The 26,660-nt window shown below is 42.8% G+C and overlaps 1 protein-coding gene across 1 annotated transcript in view; it reads right to left on the bottom strand.

Moving 5' to 3' along the window:
- LOC145349199 (uncharacterized) overlaps nt 1–25,378 on the bottom strand; it is a 37,384-nt gene extending 12,006 nt beyond the window's left edge. Inside the window, exons 1-4 of the mRNA XM_080197653.1 lie at nt 25,300–25,378; nt 25,018–25,111; nt 14,524–14,928; nt 1,642–1,800 (exon numbers count right to left, since the gene is read on the bottom strand). Coding sequence (XP_080053779.1) covers nt 1,642–1,800; nt 14,524–14,928; nt 25,018–25,078 — 625 coding nt within the window. The 5' untranslated portion in view covers nt 25,079–25,111; nt 25,300–25,378. The remainder of the gene's footprint in view (nt 1–1,641; nt 1,801–14,523; nt 14,929–25,017; nt 25,112–25,299) is intronic.
- Nucleotides 25,379–26,660: the final 1,282 nt, after the last annotated feature.

Genomic DNA, 26,660 nt, shown 5'->3' with positions numbered 1-26,660 from the left:
AACATGAAATAAAGCCAAATAAGGGATGGTTCTATGTGAAGCCTTGTGCTAATTCTTGTCAGTTGGAAGAATGTTTATTTAAAGCTTAGCAACAACCTTACTTCCAGCAGTCTTTATCAATCCCAACCAAGGACAAACTAAACTAAGACCAACAACAATGATAACAGAGGAAGTACAACATGTTGGAAGAAACAATGATTTTATTGAACTAGAATCAGATATTTTCCATTTTCTGTCTTTAATTATATCTGTATATTAATTTCATATGCTTAAAGTGAATATTAATTCCAAAATGTAATAAATTTTGGTTTGTAATTACATAGAAACATAAAAACATAGAAGATAGGAGCAGGAGGAGGCCATTTGGCCCTTCAAGCCTGCTCTGCCATTCATTACAATCATGGCTGATGATCCAACTCAATAGTCTTAATTCTGTTTTTTTCTCCATAACCTTTAATCCCATTCACCCCAAGTGCTGTATCCAGCTGCCTCTTTTATACATTCGAAGTTTTGGCATCAACTACTTTCTGTGGTAATGAATTCCACAGGCTCACCACCCTTTGGATGAAGAGATGTCTCCTCACTCCTAAATGGTTTACCCTGTATTCTCAGACTGTGACCCCTGGTTCTTAAATTGTTATGTTATATAGGGTTATTCCTGTGCTTTTGGTTTGTATCAATTTCTTTTGTCACTTGGCTTTATATTTTCCTAGTTTATTTCTCCTAGTTTATTTCTCTCTCCTTGCCATTATCTCCCTACTTTACATTTTGTTTTTTTTCCATTATTTATTTTTTTTCTTTTCTCCCTCTTAGAAACCCACCACCTTTCAGAGTTGGATGAATAGGCACAAACCCTAACCTTAAACTTAAATCAAGGCCACTAAGCAATATGCAGAAGAAGGTGACTGGCCTCTGAATGTGTGAAATAATAACAAAAAAATGACACTGGAATGATTGGAAACACAGAATTATACAGACACAATTTCCAGAATTATACAGACACAATTTTAACAAAGTCATCAGCGCACTTCCCCAGAGTTTGCATAACATGCCCTTTCAATGGAAGGGTAGTGGAAACAGAGATAGTAATCTGCATTTGACCCGAGTTGTATCAATGGCTATCACTTTATCAATAGGGTAGGGATCTATGCTTGCGCCTCTTGGGCACATCTTGGGTCTGTGCCAGGGTGGGTGGGGGCAGGAGGTGGGAAACATAAATCTGACTAGCCTCCTTAGTGGAAGCATCTGGCAAAAAAGTGTTGGCAGGAATATGAACCTCTCACTTTTTAGGATATCTTAAACTATTAGGCAGCAATCATGTTTCTGAGGTTTTCCAGGCCAGGACTCCAGTCTGGAGATCTTGATAGGTAATACGCCCACTGTTCAGCCAATGCATACACCGGCTACGTCCTGATATCCATGACACCAAGGTAGGGGCTGAAAGAATTTTCATGCTCCAGCCCCATCATGAGCTATACTTGAGTGGAAAAAGGGTTTGACCCAGACAGGTCTCGGTGGAGACTTAACTTTGTGGATCTGGGTCCCAGCTGATTTTTCGCCAATTCCATTCCTCTCCCAGTCAACCCAAATTGACATTTCCTGGAATTACATACTCCTTAAAAGGAAATCTTTCTGTCTTACCGTCATTCAGTCTGAACCTCACTGTTTTATCATTTTCTTTAGAGTTGGTGATGTTTTCAAAAGTAGGGTAGGAAGTATCAGAGACATAATTAGTCGCATGAACGTTTGTTGATCTTTCAATATTTTCTGTCGGAGCTTCTGAAACTTCAACATGATCACCTGAAATGTAGAAATAAGCATCAGATTCCATCAATAATGACCCAAGGCTGAAGTCTTTGTCTTTACTGCCTGGGCTTAAAGAGTAGTGTGGGCATAGTCCAGGGAGCAAAGATTGGGGTGAAGGATTGAACTCCCATTTATTTGAACCATCTCCATTATGGGTGATAGGGCAAACCTCCCTCTCCAATCACACTTCCTGCAGCATCAAGGCAAAGATTTGCACTCAATCACAAAACTAGAAAACTACTCCTTTGTTTTTCAAAGAACTAAAATGCCTGGTGGGAAGGTTGTTTACCAGAGATTAGGGGTGATTGTTTTATCTGCATGAATTTCAGAATGGCCAAGAGTGGACTGTACCTTTTTTTACTAATTTGTTGGATGTGGGCATCGCTGGCTAGGCCAGCATTTATTGTCCATTCCTCTTTTCCTATGAGAAGGTGGTGGTGAGTTGCCTTCTTGAACCGGTGAGGTCCATATGGTGTGGGTACATCCACAGTGCTGTTAGAGAAAGAATTTCAGGATTTTATCCCAGCAACAGAAATGGTGATATAGCTCAAAATCAGGATGATGAGGTGGCTTGGAGGGGAACTTCCAGATACTGGTGTTCCCATTTGTCTACTGCCCTTGTCCTTCTAGATAGCAGTGGTCATGGAAGGTGCTGTCTAAGGAGCTGTCAGTTCTGGCAGTGCACCTTGTAGGTGGTACACATGACTGCCACTGTACGTTGGAGGGGTGGAGGTTGTGACATTTTTTGGATGGGGTGCCATCATTGGAGAGATTGTCCCTTGTTGGAGATGGTCATTGCCTAGCATTTGTGTGGCATGAATGTTACTTGCCATGCCAGCCCAAGCCTGGATATTGTCCAGGTCTTGTTGCATTTGGACATAGACTGCTTCTGCATCTAAGGAGTCACAATGATGCTAAACATTGTTCAGTCATCAGTGTGTCTGGAGATCTGACATGATGGGAAGAAGATCATTGATGAAGTAGCTGAAGATGGTTGGGCCTAGGTCACTATCATAGAATCATAGAGTCCTACAGTGCAGAAGGAGGCCATTCAGCCCTTCGAGTCTGCACCGACCACAGTCCCACCCAGGCCCTATCCCCATAACCCCATGCATTTACCCTAGCTGGGCCCCCATGACACTGAGGGGCAATTTAGCATGGCCAATCCACTTATCTCACACATCTTTGGACTGTGGAAGGAAACCGAAGCACCCAGAGGAAGCCCACGTGGATACGGAGAGAACGTGCAAACTCCACACAAGACAGTGATCCAAGCCAGGAATCGAACCCGGATCCCTGGCGCAGTGAGGCAGCAGTGCTAACCACTGTGTCACTGTGCCACCTGAGCATCCTGAGAAATTCCAGCAACAATGTCAGGGAACTGGGATGATGGACTTCCAATCACCACAACCATCTTCCTTTGAGCCAGGTATGACTGAGAAAGATGGTTGTGGTGATTGGAAGTCTGAAGTCACTCAAGAGCATAATGTTCATAGAGAAGGAAATGAGAGAGCGCAGAATGTAGTGTCACAGTCAGAGTCAGGGTGTGGAGAAAGATCAACTTAAAGCAAGGTAAATCCATTCAAAGTCTGACAGCAGCAGGGAACAAGCTGTTCTTGAGTGACTTCAGACTTTTGTATCTTTTCCTGAAGGAAGAAGGTGAAAGAGGTCCAGGGTGTGTGGGGTCCTTAATTATGTTGGCTGCTTTGCTGAAGCAGCAGGAAGTGTAGACAAGTCAATGAATGGGGGGCTGGTTTGTGTGATGGATTGGACTACATTCATGACCTTTTGTAGTTCCTTGTGGTCTTGGGCGGAGTAGGTGCCATACCAAGCTGTAATACAACCAGAAAGAACGCTTTCTATGGTTCATCTGTAAAAGTTAATGAGAGTCATAGCTGACATGCCAAATTTCCTTAGCCTTCTGAGAAAGTAGAGGCATTGATGGGCTTTCTTAACTATATGTCGGCATGGGGGGACCAGGACAGGTTGTTGGACGCCTAAAAATCTGAAGCTCTCGACCCTTTCTACTTCATCCCCATTGATGTAGACAGGGGCATGTTCTCTATGCTTCCTGAAGTCAATGACAATCTCCTTCTTTTTGTTGACATTGAGGGAGAGATTATTGTTGCCACACCCAGTTCACCAGGTTCAGTGGAAGCATTCATACTTCCCTGGCTCCTAAAATTATTTTTAAATTATTTCATAGCGATGGCCTAATGGCATTATCACTAGACTATTAATCCAGAAGCTCAGCTAATGTTCTGGGGACCCGGGTTCGAATCCCACCATGGCAGATTGTGGAATTTGAATTCAATAAAAATCTGGAATTAAAAGTTTAATGATGATAATGAAACTATTATTGGTTGTCACAAAAAACTATCTGGATCACTAATTTCCTTTAAGGAAGGAAATGTGCCGCCTTACCTGGTTTGGCCTACATGTGGCTCCAGAGCCACAGCAATGTGTTTGACTCTCAACTGAGCTCCGAAAGCAACTAGTGATGGGCAATAAATGCTGGCCAACCAATGACGCTCATGTCCCACGAATGAATAAAAAAAACTTGAAAGTTTTTTGGACTGGCCTCCAACAGTTCATTTAACAATCACTTGTTGGGACACTTATTGATCAGAACTTTTGTGGACAGTCCACCCAGTGGAAGGCCAAACTTGCATTTTAATAACCTGCTTCATTCTATTCAAAAACCTTTCACTGGTTTTGGGTGGTGCCAACTACATTTTTGAAATCTTCTCCAAAATCATAGTGGATCTGCAGTTGGCAATAAGTCTTCAGGAATGTGTTTCTGTGAATTGCACCTCATTAGTATTCCATTCCTACTTGTTGTTTAAAAATGAAACAAAATTCAGGCTCTGTGGAATGTGATTTGGATCCAGAGTTACTGTACAGATGTTAGTCATATCATCATTTTTTTTTTAAACTTGAGATAAACAACCCTCAAATAAATTGCTAAAAAGAGGTGGGGTAAAGGGACAAGGGACTTTGGTCTGTATGCTGCGTACAGAATTCCTTTCTTACCTAGGACGTAACAAGCCCAACCAGAGAAGCATCACTGCTGGATCTAATAATGGGAAAAGAATCAAAGCCAAAAAGAGAAATAAACATGGGGGAACATCTAGGCAATAGTGTCCATAACATAATAAGATTTTACATAATAATTGAGCAAGACATAATTAAGGCAAGGCCAAAATAATAGATGGGGGAAAAGCTACTTATGAGGGGCTCGGGATGGAGTGAGAGAAGGTAAACTGGAAAAAAAATTTGTAGAATGATAAAACTACAGTAAGAAATATCTAAAACAGTAAACAACAAAGACCCTAAAGTGAGCTTATAAAATTTTGGTGGGGACAGGAGTGGGCAGGTTGATGGCAGGCAGGCCACTAGATAGAATTAAGCATGTTCCCCCTCCCCCAGCCTTTAAACTGCCCCCAAAAGAAAGTCAAATCCAGCCATATTTACCTGGGAGACTAATAAAGTGAGTGAAGAACAAAAAAAAGACATAAGATCAAGAAAATGGAGATAGTAATAATGTAAGTTCAAAGACTTCTCAGAAACATAGAAGGTATTAATTATTAATTAGGAAAAACTGCACAGAGGCTAGCAGCACCCCATCCTGTCAGCTGCCCTAAAGCAGCTCACTGGATGCCCAAAGCTGTACACATTCCTACATATCTTCTGACTGTCTTCTGCCCAAGACAGGATTCAACCCCCTGGGATTATTACCCACGCTCAGTCCCAATTAGTCCCTCAAGGCACGTGACTCTCTTTTGCTGTTTTTTCTTTAAAGTGACAATTATCACATCCCTCCCCCTTTAAGTCCTTTATAAAATCTCCAGTAACCAAGTTACTCAAGCCCAAATTCTAATTGACCATGCTGGAATCGCATGGGGTTTCTCTGTTTCTTGTAGAATGATGTAATCCTATAGTTTGAGGTGCTTCTACAGGATTGACATTAACAGGAACTACAGATAGTGGGTACAGGCACAGGCAGCTCATTCCAACATGCTCCCACTGAGACACTGGTTATGACTATAACAGTTTGATCAGGTACTTTGGTGCTTACAGGTTCGAAAACATTTCTTGACTGCTGGGGCATTTCTCTATTCCTCAAGTGATCCATATATTTACAATGATTAGTTCCTCCATGTCCATTGTGTATGACAGGGGTCTGGTCAGAGTGACAACAATTCCAGGGATCTAACTTGATCTGCTACTAAAGTTCTATATTATGGCAACATGTTGTTGCAGTGATGATGGCTCATGGTAAAGTCTTGAGGCTTGTGCGTCCAAACATAAATACATTTATTGGTGGGTTTTAACTATGTACAGTTTCAAAAATGGTCTAGCATGGGACTCTTGTACACAAGCTTGCTGATTTTTCATTCACATAACCATTCCAGCAATCTTGTCCCGGTACGCAATCTCAGTTTCTTTCCCTAACTGAATTGCTGATTCTGTCGCCAATTTCAATGTTTTTAACTTATCAGTTAGTTTGCTGTCAGTTATTTTATCTTGCTGTTTTAATGTCTTCTTCGGAGCTTTAATTCTTTTTGCTGCTTCCTCTTTATATTCAATAGTTGCTGGTTTCTTTTGAAGTCTTGAATTCCTATAGTTCTGTGGTGAATCATGTTCTTCCTGGACATTCTTCATTTCTAGTTGTCTTAACTTCAGCTAAACTCTTTTTGACTTCACTGTTGGTTAAGTCTGTTTCCAATGAAGTGTTGACCTTTCCGTCCTGCAACTCTCTTGTTGTCTTTCATTTGGTCCTCTAGTGTCTTTCAGTCCCCTCCTTCTAGGGTATTTGGGTGCCCTCTTTCTGGGTCTTTCATTGTCTCTTCCTCGAGGTCTTCTCCAATTTTTCTGTTCATTACCATTTGTTCCTTTTTGTGGTTGTTTTTTAAGTGTATTACCACATTAAATGTACTTTAAATGCAATACAACTTTAAGATTGTGTTGTAATCTTTTCCCTCTCACAGGTTGTCATTGCTAGGATATAGTAAACTTCTTTTTGCAGGTGAATTTTGCAATAAATGTATCAATGTAGGTACAGTGTGTCTTAAGAACATAAAGAACATAAGAAGTAGGAGCAGGAATAGGCCATCTAGCCCTTCGAGCCTGCCCTGCCATTCAATAAGATCATGGCTGATCTGAAGTGACTCAGTTCCACTTTCCTGCTTTCTCCCCATAACCTTTAATTCCCTTGTCTACCAAAAACCTATCCACCCGTGTCTTAAATATATTCAGCGAGGTAGCCTCCACTACTTCAACGGGCAGAGAATTCCAGAGATTCACCACCCTTTGAGTGAAGAAGTTCCTCCTCAACTCCGTTCTAAACTGCACCCCCCCCCTTATCTTGAGGCTGTGCCTTCTAGTCCTGCTGTCCTTTCTGAGCGGGAAGAATCTCTCTACCTCTACCCTATCCATCCCCTTCATTATTTTATATGTCTCTATAAGATCCCCCCTCATCCTTCTAAACTCCAACGAGTACAAGCCCAGTCTATTTAGTCTCTCTTCATAGTCTAACCCCCTCATCTCCAGTATCAGCCGAATGAACCTCCTCTGCACTCCCTCCAAGGCCAAAATATCCTTGCGCAAGTGTGGCGACCAAAACTGCACACAGTACTCCAGCTGCGGCCTCACCAGTACCCTGTACAGTTGCAGCAAGACCTCCCTGCTTTTATATTAGAACATAAGAACATAAGAAATAGGAGCAGGAGTAGGCCATCTAGCCCTTCGAGCCTGCCCCGCCATTCAATAAGATCATGGCTGATCTGTCGTGGCTCAGTTCCACTTTCCCGCCCTCTCCCCATAACCCTTAATCCCTTCTCTTATCAAAAACCCATCAACCCGCTTCTTAAAAATATTTAGCGAGGCAGCCTCCACCACTTCAACGGGCAGAGAATTCCAGAGATTCACCACCCTTTGAGTGAAGAAGTTCCTCCTCAACTCCGTTCTAAACCGCCTCCCCTTTATCTTGAGGCTGTGCCCCCTAGTCCTACTGTCTTTTTTGAGCGGGAAGAGTCTCTCCACCTCTATCCTATCCATCCCATTCATCATCTTATACGTCTCAATGAGATCTCCCCTCATTCTTCTAAACTCTAACGAGTACAAGCCTAGTTTATTCAGCCTCTCCTCATAGCTCAATCCCCTCAACTCCGGTATCAGCCTAGTAAACCTCCTCTGCACTCCCTCCAGGGCCAAAATATCCTTGCGCAGGTGCGGCGCCCAAAACTGCACACAGTACTCCAGCTGCGGCCTCACCAATGCCCTATACAGCTGCAGCAAGACCTCCTTACTTTTATATTCAATCCCCCTCGCTATGAAGGCCAGCATCCCATTCGCCTTCCTGACCACCTGCTGCACCTGCAAGCTGGGTTTTTGCGATTCATGCACAAGGACCCCGAGGTCCCTCTGCACCGTCGCCTGCTGCAGTTTTTCGCCACGTAAGTAATAGTCCTTCCTACCATTCTTCCTACCAAAGTGGACCACCTCACACTTGCCAACATTAAATTCCATTTGCCATTTCCTGGCCCATTCGCCCAGCCTATCTAGATCCTTCTGCAGACTCTCCACACCCTCCGCACAATTCTATCCCCCTCGCTATAAAGGCCAGCATTCCATTTGCCTTCTTGATCACCTGCTGCACCTGCAGACTGGGTTTTTGCGACTCATGCACAAGGACCCCCAGGTCCCTCTGCACTGTAGCATGCTGCAGCTTTTCTTGAGTCTTGCTCAAGCAGCTTCTTTTTTTTACTCTTAAAGCTGTAGCATTAGTCCCTTGTGCCAGACATTGTTTTGAGTCTTTGAACTTGTTTAACTGCAGCAATTCTTTGCTTTTTGTCCAAATTTCTTCTTTTTAAATTTGAAGATGCAGCTCCCTGGGCCATTTTTTCCATTCCAACCAAAACACAGCTCTAGGTTCTCTTTTCTTTAAACTTTGCAGCAACTCTCTTTTAATTTAAATTCCACTTTTCCAATAAACACAAAATCATAGCTCTTGCTTCGGAGGGTTATCTTCTCTTCAGTTTTTTCTATATACTTCTACTTCTAACTGTACTGTCCAATTCGCTCTACTTCTATTCCTCAGGTTCTGGTAACATCTCAACATCTTAAATGTTGCCCAAGGACTGGCATTTAGGGTGAGTATTTCTTTTCTTGAGACTTCAATTAAAACAAGATACTGACAGGTGTTGGGCCAAATGCAGTGTTTTCAGTAATCCATCCCATCCTTGTCACCAATATAATGTAGCATGATCACAGGCTTCTCAGAAACACAAAAGGCATTTTTTAATTAGGGAAACTGTACAGAGGCTAGCAGCACCCCCTATCTGTCCTAGTCCTTACATGTCTTCTACATATCTTCAGGCTGTCTTCTGCCCAAGAGAGCACTCCATCCTGCCCAAGAGAGTACTCCATCCCCTGGGATGATCACCCATTCTCAGTTGAATTGGTCCCTCAAGCCAGGATACTGTACTGTGCATGGTTCTTGTCTCCATTTTATGTCTCACTTTTTGTCTCATTTCTGGAGATGAGAGGGTTGGACTATGAAGAGAGACTAAATAGACTAGGTCTGCACTCGTTGGAGTTTAGAAGGATGAGGGGGGATCTTATAGAGACGTATAAGACAATGAAGGGGATGGATAGGGTAGAGGTAGAGAGATTCCTCCCACTTTGAAAGGATAGCAGGACTAGAGGGCACAGCCTCAAGATAAGGGGGGGGTGCAGTTTAGATCAGAGTTGAGGTCAGCTTCTTCATTCAAAGGGTGGTGAATCTCTGGAATTCTCTGCCCGTTGAAGTGGTGGAGGCTGCCTCGCTAAATATATTGAAGTCACGGGTAGATAGGTTTTTGATAGACAGGGGAATTAAGGGTTATGGGGAGAAAACGGGAAAGTGGAACTGATCCACTTCAGATCAGCCATGATCTTATTGAATGGCGGGGCAGGGTTGAAGGGCTAGATGGCCTACTCCTGCTCCTATTTCTTATGTTCTTATAAAAAGGATACAGAAGTGTTGAAGAAGATGCAAAAAAGGTTCACAAGGATGATGACAGAATTGGAAGATAATATCTATGCAAAAAGGCTGAATGGTTTAAGATCGTTTTCTTCAAAAGAGAGGGAGTTGAGGGCTGAGGTCTGCATCAGAACTATCGTCAGCATTTATTACAATGTTTTAATATTGACATCACTCAGCTTGGTGAGCATTGAAATTCACCAAAAATAGCATTTAAGTAAGAAGTAAAAAGCAAAGATGGGATGGATAGGTTAACAACTGGAAATCCTTTGGCATCATGCACTGAAATTGAGAGTTAAAAATCAAGTCATTTATCACAAATGGATGCGGTTTTCATGCCATTTGGCAAGTAAGATTAAAATATTCTGGAAAATAACCATGTGGATGTGGGAATTCGCTAAAGCTTGCCTAGCTGCCAATGTGAAGCCAGGGAGGAATTTTCAATGGAAAATTCCCTTGCTTTGTCTTTCCCAGGAATTGAGGGAACAATTGACAGACAAGCATCGAATCAGCCAAATAACCAAGAGTGAAGGGACACACATAGGCCTGATGGTCTTTCCTCATTATAGGTATGTAACTAACACACAAAAGGATATTGAGTACCCCTCTATCTGAAAATGTACTATTGCGACCACTTGGATCTCACAATCCAAAGACACTTCTGAAAATGAAGTTTAAAGCTGAAGTTTTATTTATTAGTCACAAGTAGGGCTTACATTAACACTGCAATGAATTTACTGTTAAAATCCCCTAATCGCCACACTCTGGCGCCTGTTCGGGTACACTGAGGGCGAATTTAGCGTGGTCAATCCACCTAACCAGCACATCTTTTGGACTGTGGGAGGAAACCGGTGTACCTGGAGGAAACCCACACAGAACACGGGGAGAACGTGCAGACTCCACGCAGACAGTGACCCAAGCCGGGAATCGAACCCAGGTCCATGGCACTGTGAGGCAGCAGTGGAGAAGATCAGTCTGCAGTTTCCATTTTATTTCAAATACACAGTATTTGATCTTTTTTTCTTGTTTCAAAATTCTTCCAAGGTGTCCCGGAAACTTGGACAATTCCATCATATACACTTTTGCCAACAGTTTCAGTAAGTTTTCCAGTTTCACACCATCCAAGTTCTTGGCACAGAGTGTATTTTTCAGTGCTAAGTTGTAAACAGATATCTGCTGTGAATTGTCAATTTCAGGCAACAGGGCCCTGGGAACAGACTTTGAAAAAGTACCGAGTTGTGTTGGGGGGAATGTTTTAATTTAAAATACTGGGAATGAGGATTATTATATTCAGAAACAAGCCTAATTTAGTGACACCAAAGATCAATTTATTTTGAATTAATGCCATTCCACATATGAGATGGTGAAATCTAGACACTATAACAGTTTTAGAACTGCTCAGCAAACTAAGTTGCAGACACAAATATAAGTTGCGTTGTAGAAGTACCTCACTCAAAACATTAAATTTAGAACTGGGGAAATGATTACGAAATTGAAGCTGGCTATACCTAACTCCTTGTTATATCTTCAATTGTAAGTCATATATTTTAAAGTTTCTTTGGGATAACACTGAAGTAGCTTTCACTCATTTCCATTTGGTTACAGCATCTACATTTTAACCTGTGGTTCACTGTTTCCAAAGATTAGAAAGAAGAAGATATTTTGAAAAGACTGAATACCGAAATGTTCTTCATTGGAAAATTGCTAGTGCAGCCATCACAGGGTTAAATGGAACTTCACTGTTAATCAGCAAAGGGGTATTCATCGGAGAAATGCTTCAAGAGAATGTGCTTTCTCCATAGCAACAACAGAATAGAACAAAGAGTGGGTCTAATAAAGCTACAGAGGCTTTAGCAACTACCAAACAAAAATCAAATACAAAATATCCACAGCACACTTGTTTCTCATGGAGACTGCACTGGTTACAGCAGTAACAAATCCATACTGTGAAGAAATCATACATGTATAGAAAAGGAAACATTTAGTCAAGGACAACACGAAAAAAGCCACTTCTGTCAACACCACATTATCCATCTAAAATAGGCCAGACTTCGCTTTCAAAATAATGGTGAACTGAATGGCATTTGTTTCTCTTCCAGAAATTAGAAAGTCGCAAAAGGAGGCCATTCGGTCCATTGTGTCCACACTTCCCAACAAATAGCCATCCAGCCTAATCCCACTTTTCAGCTTACGCCATAGCCCTACAAAGGCAAATCCTGATCCTTTTTGGACAGCAAGCTCATGCTCTTAGGCAGCAAGTCCCAGACCTTCACCACTCTCTGGGTGAAAAATAATTCCCCTCAAATTGCCTCATCCTAAATCTACACCCATTGGTTATGGAGCCCTCAACCATGGAGAATAGGGCCTTTTTCACCCACTCCATCCTATACAATTCAATTTGGCCTCCTCTGTTACAAAGAAAATCCTATCTGTTCACTCTTTCTCCATAACTCAAATTCTCTCGTCCTGGTGACATCCTGGTAAATGTTCACTCCAGTTATGGCCTAACTAGTGCTTTAGACAGTTGCAGCATAACTTCCCAGCACACTGCCTTGACTAATAAAGGCAACTCAAGTGGCACCTTGACAACCTTCCCTACTTGTTCAGCCACCTTCAGGGATCTCTGGACATGCTAAGCACTCTTTTAATAACATGTGTGTGTTGGTTACTGTTGACTGACCTCCATAAAACTGGAAAGTAACTATTCAATTGCATTCCTTCAGGTTTTAATTATTAACATAAACTATAAAAAATAAAATGCTTGTTGAAGGATGTAAAATTTAAATCTTCTTACGTTGTTCTGAATTTGACCTTTCTGTCTCTTCCTCCTCTCTCATAATTCAATCTTTCTTTCCCTCTCTTTAGTTATCTTTCTGTTCCTGATTTTACACTGAATTTGCTGAACAGCAACAATTTGTGTTTATCTTTAATATAATAAAACATCCCGTGCTGCATCATAGGAGCATTATGAAATAAAATATGACATTGAGTCATATAAGGTGATGTTAAGGATGATGACCAAGAGCTTGGTCAAGGTGGTAGGTTTTAAGGAGTGTTTTAAAGGAAGAAAGTAAGACCATAAGACAGAGGAGCAGAATTAGGCCACCTGGCCCATTGAGTCTGTTCTGCCATTCAATCATGGCTGATATTTTTCTCATCCCCATTCTCCTGCCTTTTCCGCAAACCCATGATCCCCTTATTAATCAGGAACCTATCTATCTCTGTCTTAAAGACCCTCAATGACCTGGCCTCCACAGCCTTTTGCAGCAAACAGATTCACCATTCTCTGGGTGAAGAAAATCTTCCTCACCTTTGTTTTAAAGGATCGTCCCTTTAGCCTGAGATTGTGCCCTCTGGTTCTAGTTTTTCCATCCTCTCCACATCCATTCTATCCAGGGCTCGCAGTATCCTGTAAGTTTCAATAAGATCCCCCCCTCATCCTTCTAAACTCCAACAAGTACAGACACAGAGTCCTCAACCAATTCTCATATGACAAACTCTTCATTCCAGGGATCATTCTTCTGAATCTCCTCTGGACTCTTTCCAAGGCCAGCACATCCTTCCTTAGATATGGGGCCCAAAACTGCTCACAATATTCCAAATGGGGTCTGACCAGAGTCTTATACAGTCTCAGAAGTACATCCCTGCTCTTCTATTCTAGTCCTCTTGACACGAAGTGATTTTGAGAGTTAGAGAATCTTGTTGTTAGCAAGCTCTGCCCCTAGAATCATAGAATCATAAAGTGCATCGAGGTCCTTCGGCCCATTAAGTCTGCACCGACACATGAGAAACACCTGACCTCCCACCTAATCCCATTTGCCAGCATTTGGCCCATAGCTTTGAATCTATGATGTGCCAAGTGTTCATCCAGGTACTTTTTAAAGGATGTGAGGCATCCTGCCTCTATCATCATTCCAGACCCTCACCTGGGTAAAAAAGATTTTCCTCACATCCCTCCTAAACTTCCTGCCCCTCACCTTGAACCTATGTCCCCTCATGACTAACCCTTCAACTAAGGGGAACAGCTGCTCCTTATCTGCTCAGGTCACCCCTTCAGTCTTCTCTGCTTCAATGAAAACAACCCAAGCCTATCCAACTTCTCTTAATAATTTAAATGTTCCATCCCACGCAACATCCTGGTGAATCTCTTCTTCATCCCCTCCTGTGTGTTCACAGCCTTACTGTAATGTGGCAACCAGAACTGCACACAGTACTCCAACTTTGGACTCACCAAAGTTCTGCACAAGCCCCATAACTGCCCTGTTTTTGTAATCTATGCCGGGATTGATAAAAATTGCTGACAGAACATTTTTCCATAAAACTTAAAACACACCAGGTTAAGATTCTCTGAACGAGTCACTGAACGGTAAGTATCAGATACAGGATATTGAGCTTAATCTAGAGAACTGTAAAGGAAATAATTTGAATGCAATGACACAAAAGGAAAATCTGAAATAAAAACATAAATTCCACAAATACGCTGCAAGTCTGGCAGCACCTGTGAAGACAATATGATGTCTGGTAGTTAGGCTGAAATGCTTTGGTTTGCTGAAAATCAAATACATAATTTGAACATACAACGGAGGTGAAGTTATGATTTTCTACATTACTCCCATGGTTTACAGAAAGCTACTAATATCTAAATCTTACTGGCATCACCAATAGATATGAGACTAAAATTTCTGCAGTACCTTCATGTTGCCAAATATGATTCGCTTCAGTACAGATGATTTTATCTTTGAAGGTTCGCCACTTGCTTAATTTGCCTTTTTCATGTGAGACATGGACTTTGTTCGTCTTGTGCTTCACGTTGAGATGCAAACTGAAACCTTTGAGAGTTAAGTGACCCCGTTTGCTGCACGTCCATGCCTGAGGTTGGCCATTGGCACAAGGCTCCAGTTTCACAGTTCCAAATTCAATTGTTTTATGAACAGTCAGACAGCGCTCAGATTTGAGGCTGACTATTGAATTTAGCTGGGAATCCCATCTCCACAGCTGCTGTTCAGAATCTGGGTTACATTCAGTGAGAGATATCCTATTGTTCTCACTGTTTGCACGGATACATTTATCTAGACGGACATTCTTGATGTTGAAGCCTGGAATATTTAATAACAAAATAAAATGTAAAACGCATTAAAAAAAATATACATCACAGAGGAACGTTTGCAGAATTAAATATACTTGTGGCCAAGATATGTGTACATAATTTTTCACTTCCATTTTGTAATGTTACAAATTAGCTCCATTCTGAAAACATTCATGAGTTTGAACAATTTTCCAATTTCATGCTTTCTTATCTACTTAAATTCACAAATTATTTTCATGGCAGAATTGTTTGTTATCATCAAAATAATTATGCCTAGAACAGTGTTTTTAAAAATTCATTTATGGGATATTGGTTTCACTGGCTAAGCCAGCATTTACTGCCCACTTTAATCACCCTTGAGAAAATGTGGCACCTTAAATCACTGTAGGCCATCTGTTGTAGGTACACCCACTGTGCTGTAAGGAAAGAAGTTCCAGGATTTTGATCCAGAAACAGTGAACGAACAGCAAAATATTTCCAAGTCAGGATAGCGAGTGGCTTGGAGGAGAACTTCCAGGTGGTAATGTTCCCATGTGTCTGCTTCCCTTATCCTTCCAGATGGTAGTGGTCATGGGTTTGGAAAGTACTATTTAAGGAGTTTTGATAAGTTTCCGCAGTGCATCTTATAGATGGTACACATTGCTGCCATTGTTTGTCAGTGTTGGAGCATATGAATGTTTGTGGAAGGGGTGCCAATCAAGCAGGCAGCTTAGTCCTGGATAGTATCAAGCTTCTTGAGTGTTATTGGAACTGCAGTCATCCTGACAGGGGGAGAGTATTTCATCACACGTCTGACTTGTAGATGGTGGACAGGCTTTGGGGAATCAGGAAGTGAGTTACTTCCCGCGGGATTTTGCCCTTGACCTGCCCTTGTAGCCACAGTATTTTTATGACTAGCCCAGTGAATTTCTGGTCAATGGTAACCTCCAGGATAATGATAGTGGGGATTCAATAATGATAATGCTATTGAATGTCAAGGGGTGATTGTTAGATGTTTTCCTATTGGAGATGGCCATTGCCTGGCAATTGTGTGGATGAATGTTACTTGCCACTGTCAAATCTGAATATTGTTCAGGTCTTATTGCATTCAGATATGGACTGCTGCAGTATCAGAGAAGTCGTGAATGGTGTTGAACATTGTGCAGTCATCAGTGAACATCCCCACTTCTGGCCTTATGATGGAAGGAAGGACATTGACGATGCAACTGAAGATGGTTGGACCTCTGACGCTACTCTCAGAGTTTTACAGCATAAAAAGAGGCCTTTCGGCCCATTGTGTTTGCATCAGCCATCAAGAACCTACCTATTCCAATGCCATTTTCCAGCACCTGGTCCGTAGCCTTGCATGCTATGGTGTTTCAAATGCTCATCCAAATGCTTCTTGTATTGTTGGTTTCCATCCGTATCACCCTTTCAGGCAGTGAGTTCCAGATTCCCACCCCTTCTGGGTGAAAAGTTTTTCATCAAATCCCCTCTAAATCTTGCCTCTTACCTTAAAATTATGCCCACGGGTTACTGATCCCTCTACGAAGGGGATAAGTTTCTTCTTATCTACCCCATGTCCTTCAATTCTGTACACCACAATCAGGTTCTCTCCCTCAGCCTTTTCTGCTCTAAGGTAAACAACCCAACCTAACCTGCCTCTTTTCATAGCTGAAATGCTCCAGTCCAGGCAACGTCCTAGTGAATCTCCTCTGCAGTCTTTGAAGTGCATTCAAGAACTCCAATTTGGTGCCAGTGAGCAGGTTATTTCTACATGATGGGGCGGTAATTGCCAGGTTGCATTTGCCCAGGTATGTCCTGTGTATAGGACATACCTGGGCAATTTTCCACATTGCCAGGTAGATGGGAATGTTGTAGTCTTGGAACAGTTTGACTCAGCAAGCACAGATTTTTAGTACCATTGCCAGAATATTATCAGGCCAATGGTTTCAGCTGTTTCTTGACATCAAGTGGAGTTAATAAAATTGGCTGAAGACTGACATCTGGAATGGTGAAGGCCTCCAAAGGAGGCCAAGATGGATCATCCCCTTGGCACTTCTGACTGAAGATTTATGAAAATATTTCAGCTTTGCCTTTTGCACTGATGTGCTGGTCATTCCCACCATTGAGATGGGGATAGTGAGTCATGTAATTGTCCATTGCATGACTGGATGTGTCAGGACTGCAGAGCTTAACCATTGGTTGTGGAATTGCTTAGCTCTATCCATTACTTGCTGTTATGCTGTTTGGCACACAAGTAATCCTGTTTTGTAGCTTCATCAGGCTGATACCTCATTTTTAGGTATGTCTGGTGTTGCTCCGGGAATGCCCTCCTGCACTCTGCATTGAACCAGGGTTGACCTAGCTTGGTGTTCACGGTAGAGTGGGGGATATGCCGGGCCGTGATGTTACAGACTGTGGTTGAGTACATTTCTGCCACTGATAATGGCCCACAGCCCCTCATGGATGCCTAGTCTTGAATTGCTAGATCTGTTTAAAATCTGTTACAATTGATCCAGAGTTGAGGGGGTTGAGTTATGAGGAGAGGCTGAATAAACTAGGCTTGTACTTGTTAGAGTTTGGAAGAATGAGGGGAGATCTCATTGAGACGTACAAGATGATGAATGGGATGGATAGGATAGAGGTGGAGAGGCTCTTCCCGCTCAGAAAGGACAGTAGGACTAGAGGGCACAGCCTCAAGGTAAAGGGGGGGCGGTTTAGAACGGAGTTGAGGAGGAACTTCTTCACTCAAAGGGTGGTGAATCTCTGGAATTCTCTGCCCGTTGAAGTGGTGGAGGCTGCCTCGCTAAATATATTTAAGACACGGGTAGATAGGTTTTTGATAGGCAAGGGGATTAAGGGTTATGGGGAGAAGGCAGGAAAGTGGAACTGAGCCACTTCAGATCAGCCATGATCTTATTGAATGGCAGGGCAGGCTTGAGGGGCTAGATGGCCTACTCCTGCTCCTATTTCTTATGTTCTTATGGTACGGTGGCAGTGCCACACAACATAATGGAAGGTATCCTCAATGTGAAAATGGGACTGTCTCCACAAGGACTGTATGGTGGTCACTCCTGTCGATATTGTCATGGGCAATCTATCTGTGACATGCAGGTTGGGGAGGATGAGGTCAAGAATGTTTCTCCCTTTTATTGGTGCCAGACCACCTGCTGCCGATCCGTTCTACGTCCATTAGGATTCAGCCAGTTGTGATGGTGCTCCAAAGCCAGCCTTGGTGGTGAATATTGAAGTCTCCCACTGAGAATACATTCTGTGCCCTTGCCACCCTCAGTGCTTCCACCGAGTGGTGTTCCAAATGGAGGTGTACTGACTTATCAGCTGAGAAGGGACAGTATGTGGCAATCAGCAGGAGGTTTCCTTGCCCATGTCTGACCTGATACTCTGAAACTTCATGGGGTTGGAGTTGTTATTGTGGACTCCCAGGGCAATTCCCTCCTGACTGTATATCTCTGTACCATCTCTAAGCCTAGCTGACTGCAGCTTCAACAGCACCCAAGTAACTTGGCACCATACAGGACTTCTCTTCACGTGAGTTATTTAATTATCCACCTCCATTCACCATCACTTTCGACATGAATTCATTCCATCACTGAAGCACATTGGAAGCAATGTGTACCATCTGCAAGATACACTGCAGAAACTCATAAAAGCATCTGAGACAGCACCTTCCAAATCCATAACTGTCACCATCTGGAAGGAAAAGGGCAGCAAACAAATGAGAACATCACCACCTGCAAATTCCCTGTCAAGTCACTCACCATCTTGACTTGGAAATATACCGCTGTTTCTTCACTATCGCTGGGTCAAAATCCTGGAACTCCCTTCCTAACAGCACTGTGGGTGTACCTACACCACATGGACTGCACCAGTTCAAGAAGGCAGCTCACCGCCACATTCTCAATGGCAATTAGAGAATGGGAATAAATTCTGGCCTAGCCAATGATTCTCACATCTCATGAAGAAAAGGAAGACCCCACGAAACGAATCGTCAGCTGGAAGGAGGTGGCCCCCATTGAGTGCTATCTTCCTCATTCTCAGGATGCAGTACTATGCTGCGAAAGTTCTACAGTCTCAGTAGTGCAGGCAAGGTAATGTACTGGACTTCTCTCCATCTTCTTGCCCACCATGGAAACATTTTCTCTCCTCTTCAATCACTACCTGGACAACAAACTCTTTACAATGTTCTTTCTACTATCGCTTCCCTTCAGCTCCATTCAGCACAATCGTTCAATAGTATAATGCTAATACACCATCCTCTTTAACAGCCATATACTTCACTGCTCTCATCTGGCACATACTCTTCAGTCATTAGTTTCCTCCTCAGTCACTCAATCTTCTTGTAGAATGAAGGGGAATACCCAGTAAGGCAAGCCACAGAAGTGGCACTGCGCTATCACACTCCACAGCCCCTTGAAGAACTAACTAATGGGCACGTATTCAACTTGTGTTGTGAAAGATAACAAAAAGGATTGATGAAGGTAGAGCAGCTGATATTGTCTACATGGATTTTCAAACAGTGTCTGATGAAGTAATGAATTTGTGAACAAAATTAAAGCCAGTGGGATTACAGAGCAGTAGCAGCATGGAGATGAAATTCATAAGAACATAAGAACATAAGAAATAGGAGCAGGAGTAGGCCATCTAGCCCTTCGAGCCTGCCCCGCCATTCAATAAGATCATGGCTGATCTGTTGTGGTTCAGTTCCACTTTCCCGCCCTCTCCCCATAACCCTTAATCCCCTCTCTTATCAAGAACCCATCAACCCGCTTCTTAAAAATATCTAGCGAGGCAGCCTCCACCACTTCAACGGGCAGAGAATTCCAGAGATTCACCACCCTTTGAGTGAAGAAGTTCCTCCTCAACTCCGTTCTAAACCGCCTCCCCCTTATCTTGAGGCTGTGCCCCCTAGTCCTACTGTCTTTTTTGAGCGGGAAGAGTCTCTCCACCTCTATCCTATCCATCCCATTCATCATCTTCAATGAGAGACAGAATCACAGGGGAAGTGTTGGTATTTTGTTTTATTCATTAATAGGACATGGACATCACTGCCTCTGCCAGCATTTATTTATTGCCCATGCCTAGTTGCCCGTGACAAGGTGGCGTGAGCTGCCTTCTTGAACTGCAATCCATGTGTCATAGATACATCCGCAGTGCTGCTAGGGAGGGATTTGCAGGATTTTGACTCAGCGACAGTGAAGGAATGGTGATGTGGCTCCAGTCTGGATGGTATGTGGCTTGGAGGGGATTTGTCACTGGATTAGTAATTCAGAGGCCCAGGCTAATACTCTGGGAACATAGGTTCAAATCCAACCATGGCCGCTGGTGGAATTTAACTTCAATTGATTTTAAAAATCTGGAATTAAAAAGCTGATCTCAGTATTGGTGACCATGAATTGATTGTCATAAAAAACCAGTAGTATTTTTTAGGGAAGGAAACCCACTGTCATTATCTGACCTGGCCTACACGTGTTTCCAAACTCATAGTCATGGCTCTTAAATGCCCACTGAAATGGCTTAGCAAGCCTCTCTGCTGTGTCAAACTACTGCTAAAGACTAAAAGTAATGGCGCTGGGCAGACCACCCAGCATTGACCTAGATATTACAAAAGACAATGACAAACCCGGTTCTGACAATCTGGCAAAGTCTTCCATACTAACATCTGGGGGCTTGTGCCAAAATTGGGAGAGTTGTCCCACAGACTAGTCAAGCAACAGTGTGATATAGTCATACTCACGGGATCATATCTTACAGATAATGTCCCAGATGAAACCATCATCACCCCTGGCTATGTCCCAGACCAAGGGCATAGGTTTGCGGACTCTCCTCTTCCAGGAAAGCACAAAGACAGAGATTTTAGAAAGCAGCTGCAAACCTGGTCAATGTCAACTGTTGTAAAAAGTCTGACAACACCAGGTTTTAGTCCAACCTATTTATTTGATAATATACTCGCAAGCTTTCGGGTTAGCCCCTTCGTCAGGTGAACGTCAGGGCTAACCCGAAAGCTTGCGAGTATATTATCAAATAAATAGGTTGGACTAAAACCTGGTGTTGTCAGACTTTTTACTGTGTTTACGCCAGTCCAACGCCGGCATACCCACATCAATGTCAACTGTTGCCAGGTGTGTCAGGGACCAATCTCAAAACCAACTATTCAACTGCTGGTCAGGTCTACTGGAAACACGAAGCATAATGGCTACAACATTTCATTATCTACTCCTCATGGACAAATCAAAGACTGATTCATAATACTTCTAACTTATTTGTGGCTCACTTCTCATTGTTAATTTGTGTGTACGTGTATGCATGCATTTGTTGTTTTCCCTCATTTTAATAGCTAATAAACTCACTCATTCTTTAGCTCAAGAGGTTCTGGTTAAAGTGGCTCCTTTTTAATCATAAATACATTTGGACTGGGAAAAAGCATCCACAAGGGAAGGCATCCTTTTAAAATTATTCCTGTTTCACCAACAAAGGGGATTGAATAAAGAAAGGGAGCCACTTTGTCCCTCATCACCCAGGGGCATAACAATTTGGAGTGTCCTGTCTGGAATTTAACTAATTGTGGCTCAGGCCAAGATTGTTCTCAGAGAGGAGACGAAGGTGACCAAATTTGGAGAAATTGCTCGGGGACCAGTCATAATAGAAGAAACACTGAGGATGGCAAGGGCACAATGTGAACTCTGGGTGGGGGACTTAAAAATCCATCACAAACAGTGGCTTGGTAGTACCGCCACTAATCAAGCTAAGCCCTAACTGGAAGGCTGGGTCTGCAGCAGTGATGAGGGAACCAGCAAAATGAAGACCTCATCCTTACCAAACTATGTATTACAGATGCATCTGTCCGTGACTGCATGGTAGGAGTGACCACCACAGAGTCACTTTGGAGTCAAAGACCTATCTTCATACTGAAAATACTCTCTGTCATGTTATGTTGCACTATCACTGCGCTAAAAGGGATAAATCTTGAACAGATCTAGCAACTCAAAACTGGTCATCCAGGAGGAGCTGTGGGCCATCAGCAGCAGCAGAATTGTATTCAACCACAACCTGTAATGTTAAGACCCAGCATATTCCCCATCCTGCTTTTGTCACCAAGCTGGAGAATCAATCCTGGTTCAATAAAGATTGTAGGAGGGCATGCCAGGAGCAACACCAGGCAATACCTAAAGATGAGGTGTCAACCTGATGAAGCTACAACACAGGACTACTTGCGTGCCAAACTGAAGAAGCAGCATTCAGCAGGCAGCGCTAAGTGATCACACAATAAACAGATAAGCACTATGGTCCTATCACATACAGCTATAAATGGAAGTGGAAAATTATATATGGAGGAGGCTTCACATTTATCCCCATCCTCAATGATAGAGGAGCTCAACACATCAGTACAAAAGATAAGACTGAACTGCTTGCAACAATCCTCAGCCAGATGTTCTGAATGGATGATCCATCTCCATCTTCTCCAGATTTCCCTAGCATCACAAATGTCAGTCTTCAGCCAACTCAATTCACTCCATATGATATCAAGAAATGGCTGAAGGCACTGGATATTCCAACAATAGTACTGAAGACTTGCACTCCAGAACATGCCACACTCTTTGCCAAGGTCTTCCAATACAGCTGCAACAGTGGTATCCACCCAGAAATGTGGAAAATTGCCCAGCTATGTCCTGTACACAAAATCAGGACAAATCCATTACAACCAATTACCATCCCATCAATCTACTCTGGAAGATGGAAGGCAATTGACAGTGCTATCAAGTGGCATTTAGATACCAAAAACCTGCTCAGTGACACTCAGTTTGGGTTCCATCAAGGCCAGTCAACTCTGGATCTTGGTCAAAAGATGGACAAAAAAAGCTGAACTCCAGAGGTGAGGTGATAATGACTGCCCTTGACAGCAAGCCAGCATCTGAGCAGTGTAGCATCAAGGAGCCCTCATAAAACTAAAGTCAATGGGAATCAGGAGGAGAACTGTCCACTGATTGAAGTCATACTTAGCACAAAGGAAAAGGGCTGTGGCTGTTGAAGTTCAACTATCTCAGCTCCAGGACATCACGGCTGGAGTTCCTCAGGGGAGAGTCCTAGGCCCATCCGTCTTCAGTTGCTTCATCAATGACATTCCCTTCTTCATAAGGTCAAAAGTGGGGATATTCACTGATGATTGCACAATGTTCAGCACCATCCACAATTCCTCAGATACTGGAGCAACCCATGTCCAAGTGCAGCAAGACCGGGATTATATTCAGGTTTGGGTTGACATGACAAATAACATTCTGATCACACAAGTGCCAGGCAATGACCATCCCCAACAAGAACCATTTAGAACCATAGAAACCCTACAGCGCAGAAAGAGGCCATCTGGCCCATTGAATCTGCACCGACCACAATCCCACACAGGCCCTACCCCCATATTCCTACATATTTACCCGCTAATCCCGCTAACCTACATATCCCAGAACACTAAAGGCAATTTTAGCATGGCCAATCAACCTAACTGCACATTTTTGGACTGTGGGAGAAAACCGGAGCGCCCGGAGGAAACCCATGCAGACACGAGGAGAATTTCCACACAGACAATGACTCAAGCCAGGAATCAAACCCAAATCCCTGGAACTGTGAAGCAACCATTGTGCTACCATGGCTGAGATATTTTATCTTACAGTACAGAGAGAATCCAGCTATTGTGCTTGACATTCAACAGCATTACCATCACTGAATCCCCATCATCAACATTCTGGGGGTTACTATTGATCAGAAACTGAACTGGATCAGCCTTATAAATACTACGATTGCAAGAACAAATCAGAGGCTGGAAATTCTGTAGAGAGTAAGTCACCTCCTGCCTTCCCAAAACCTGTTCACCAGCTGCAATGCACAAGCCAGGAGTCTGATGATTTACTCCTCTTGCCCAGATAAGCGCAGCTCGGACAACAAACTTGATAACATGCAGGGTAAAGCAGCCCAGTTAATTAGTACCTCACCCATCACCTTCAACATTCATTTCCTCCAATGCCAGTATGTACCATCTACAAAGATGCATTGCAGTAACTCACCAAAGCCCCTTCAAACCCCACTTACAAGGACAAGTGCAGCAAATGCATGAGAACCTGCTAGCTCTTCTTCAAAACACACACCCTTTCTGACTTGGAAATATATTCTTCACTGTGGCTGGGGCAAAATCATGGAATATGTTCCTAACAGCACTGTGGGTGTACCTACACCACGTGGACAGCAGTGGTTCAAGAAGGCGGCTCAACATTACCTTCTCAAGAGCAATTAGCGAAGGACAAGACCAGCCAGCAGTGCCTGCATCCCAGAGTCACAGAGATATACAGCACAGAAAAAGACCCTTTGGCCCTTCCTGTCTGCGCCAGTCAAAGACAAACCACCTAACTATTCTGATCCCAATTCCCAGCACTTGGCCCATAGCCTTGTGTGCAAGTGCACATCCAAACAGTTCTTAAATACTATGGACGAATAAAAATAGTACTGAGTATTTTTTTCGAGACTAGAAGCAAATAATCAGGAAGTGGCTATTAGGACCACTCCTCATTTTGATTAACGACAGTGACTTGGGTATAAAGAGTGCGATTTAAATATTTGCAGATGATTAAATTCGGGTCCGGATGAGGAGGATCACAGCAGACTTCAGGAGGACATGGATAGACTGGTGAAATAGACACACATTCACGGCTGATGAAATTCAGGGCAGTGAAATGTGAAGTGCTGTATGTCTGGAGAAAGATTGAGCAGAGACAATATAAACAATTTTAAACCAGGGAAGGTACGCAGGGACAACTCTCTTAAAATAAAATTCGATAGGCGCACTAGGCAATAAACCGTTTACCCCTATAAAGTTAAAGCAATTCTGTGGGTAATCATTATGTCGCTTTTAGTCTATTCGAAAATAATGGCATGAAAATCCTGCAGCTGGCAACTAATATGACATACAGTTATTGATCTTTCACTGCTAGTGCCTCAATACGGGCAGCAATGTTTTCTGCCCTGGTTCTAGATCGCAGATTTGTTTCATCTTGTTAAATTTCGCATCCTGCTTGAAGTCAACTAAACGAGCAGAGAAATAAATCCGCCTTACCTTCAGAGCTCGCTGTCTGAATCAAACCGAAGAGAAACAGCCCCAGCTTGACACTCCTCATCGCGGCTTCACCACGTTTCTCTAACGGTAATATCTGCAGGGTCGGGGGTGGAAACTTTAGGTTGCTATTGTTGAAATTATGTAACAAAATGAACATCTTTTATTCCGCCCTTTCAGCTGAGCGCTTTTGGTTTGCTTAGATAATAAATACTGTCAACAATTAAAACAGGTTTAAAGAGATCCCAATCCTCTGAGGATTTCTCTTCGCTAAATGTTGCTTACCAAGTTGGCTTGAGAGTCCCTGCTTCAAGGCTGGGAGATAATGTTGCAATGATTTGCTTCCTTGGAGCAGATACACTGGACGGACTGTTGGAACTGAAAGTAACATAGACCGATCTGCTGAGCAGTTTAGTTTGTTATGAGCCCTCTAGTGCTTGGTTGAGTCAGTTCTGGGGGGAGAAAACAATTAGAAGAATGAATTTACAGATGATTATAATGATTAAAACCCTATTGTTAAAATGATGTCTTCAAACTGTTACGGTCCTCACAGAGATCGGTAACATTTTGAAAAGGATTTGAATTCCCGGTTTGCTGCCAACTTTGAAGGATTTGCGCCACAAGGCTTCAACTTTTAAGACTCTTACTTTAACAAACAAAAATCAACATCAACTAAATAATACTTAATAGGCAACTCATACTCCAAACTATTAAAAATACATCCCTTGTTAGCATTTGAACCCACATAAAACCACCCTCACTGCATTCATACTTTGCAGCATGCCCTTGGAAGAATTGCAATTCTTTAACAGTTACTGCCCCTTTCCAAAGGAATTGCATCTCCCTGTTTTGTTGAGCTGCAAATTTCCAGCTCCCCCTGGCTACTGAAAATTCTCGAATCAACTTCCAGTAGACAGGCCCACTTTGGTGATTCCTCCTCCCAGTTTCCCCAGCATCTTCCGGTGTCTTAAATATCTGGTGGTCCCTTTGCTTTAAGCAGAGGACCAGCTTCCACTGGCATTTTGCCTGGTAGCTAGCAGAGAATAGCTTTTCCCTGCTTCCCGCAATGGCTGCTGCTTTCGTGATCTTCATGGGTGGCATGGTAGCACAATGGTTAGCCCCACAGTGCCAGAGACCCAGGTTCGATTCCAAGTTTGGGTCACTGTGCGTTGTTTGCACATTCACCATGTGTCTGCATGGGTTTCCTCAAGATGCTCCAGTTTCCTCCCACAGTCCAAAGATGTGCTGGTTAGGTGTATTGGCCATGCTAAATTCTCCCTCAGTGTACCCAAATTGGCACCAGAGTGTGGCGATTAGGGGATTTTCACAGTAACTTCATCGCAGCATGAATGTAAGCCTTACTTGTGACTAATAAATAAACTTTACTCTCTCACTATGTGTTTTTTAATCAGAATGCCTGTGATTCTGCACAGAACAAAGACACCCACCTCTCTCTGTGTTCAAATGTAAAATATGGCACTTTGTGTTTCAGTCTTGACCTGAGCCTCATGGCTCCTGTGGTTGGGCAAAGTCCAATACAATTATACACCATCCTGTGTTTTCCAGACATTCTGTTTAACCCTAAATTTAAAAAAGATGGTTCAAAACATAACTATTTTATAAAACCCTGTATTCCTAACCATACC

Source organism: Carcharhinus amblyrhynchos, chromosome 1 (genome assembly GCF_965287045.1).
Source record: "Carcharhinus amblyrhynchos chromosome 1, sCarAmb.v2.hapA, whole genome shotgun sequence".
Taxonomy (NCBI): domain Eukaryota; kingdom Metazoa; phylum Chordata; class Chondrichthyes; order Carcharhiniformes; family Carcharhinidae; genus Carcharhinus; species Carcharhinus amblyrhynchos.
Note: the sequence above shows the minus strand (reverse complement) of the source record. Positions and strands in the feature narration are given on the sequence as shown.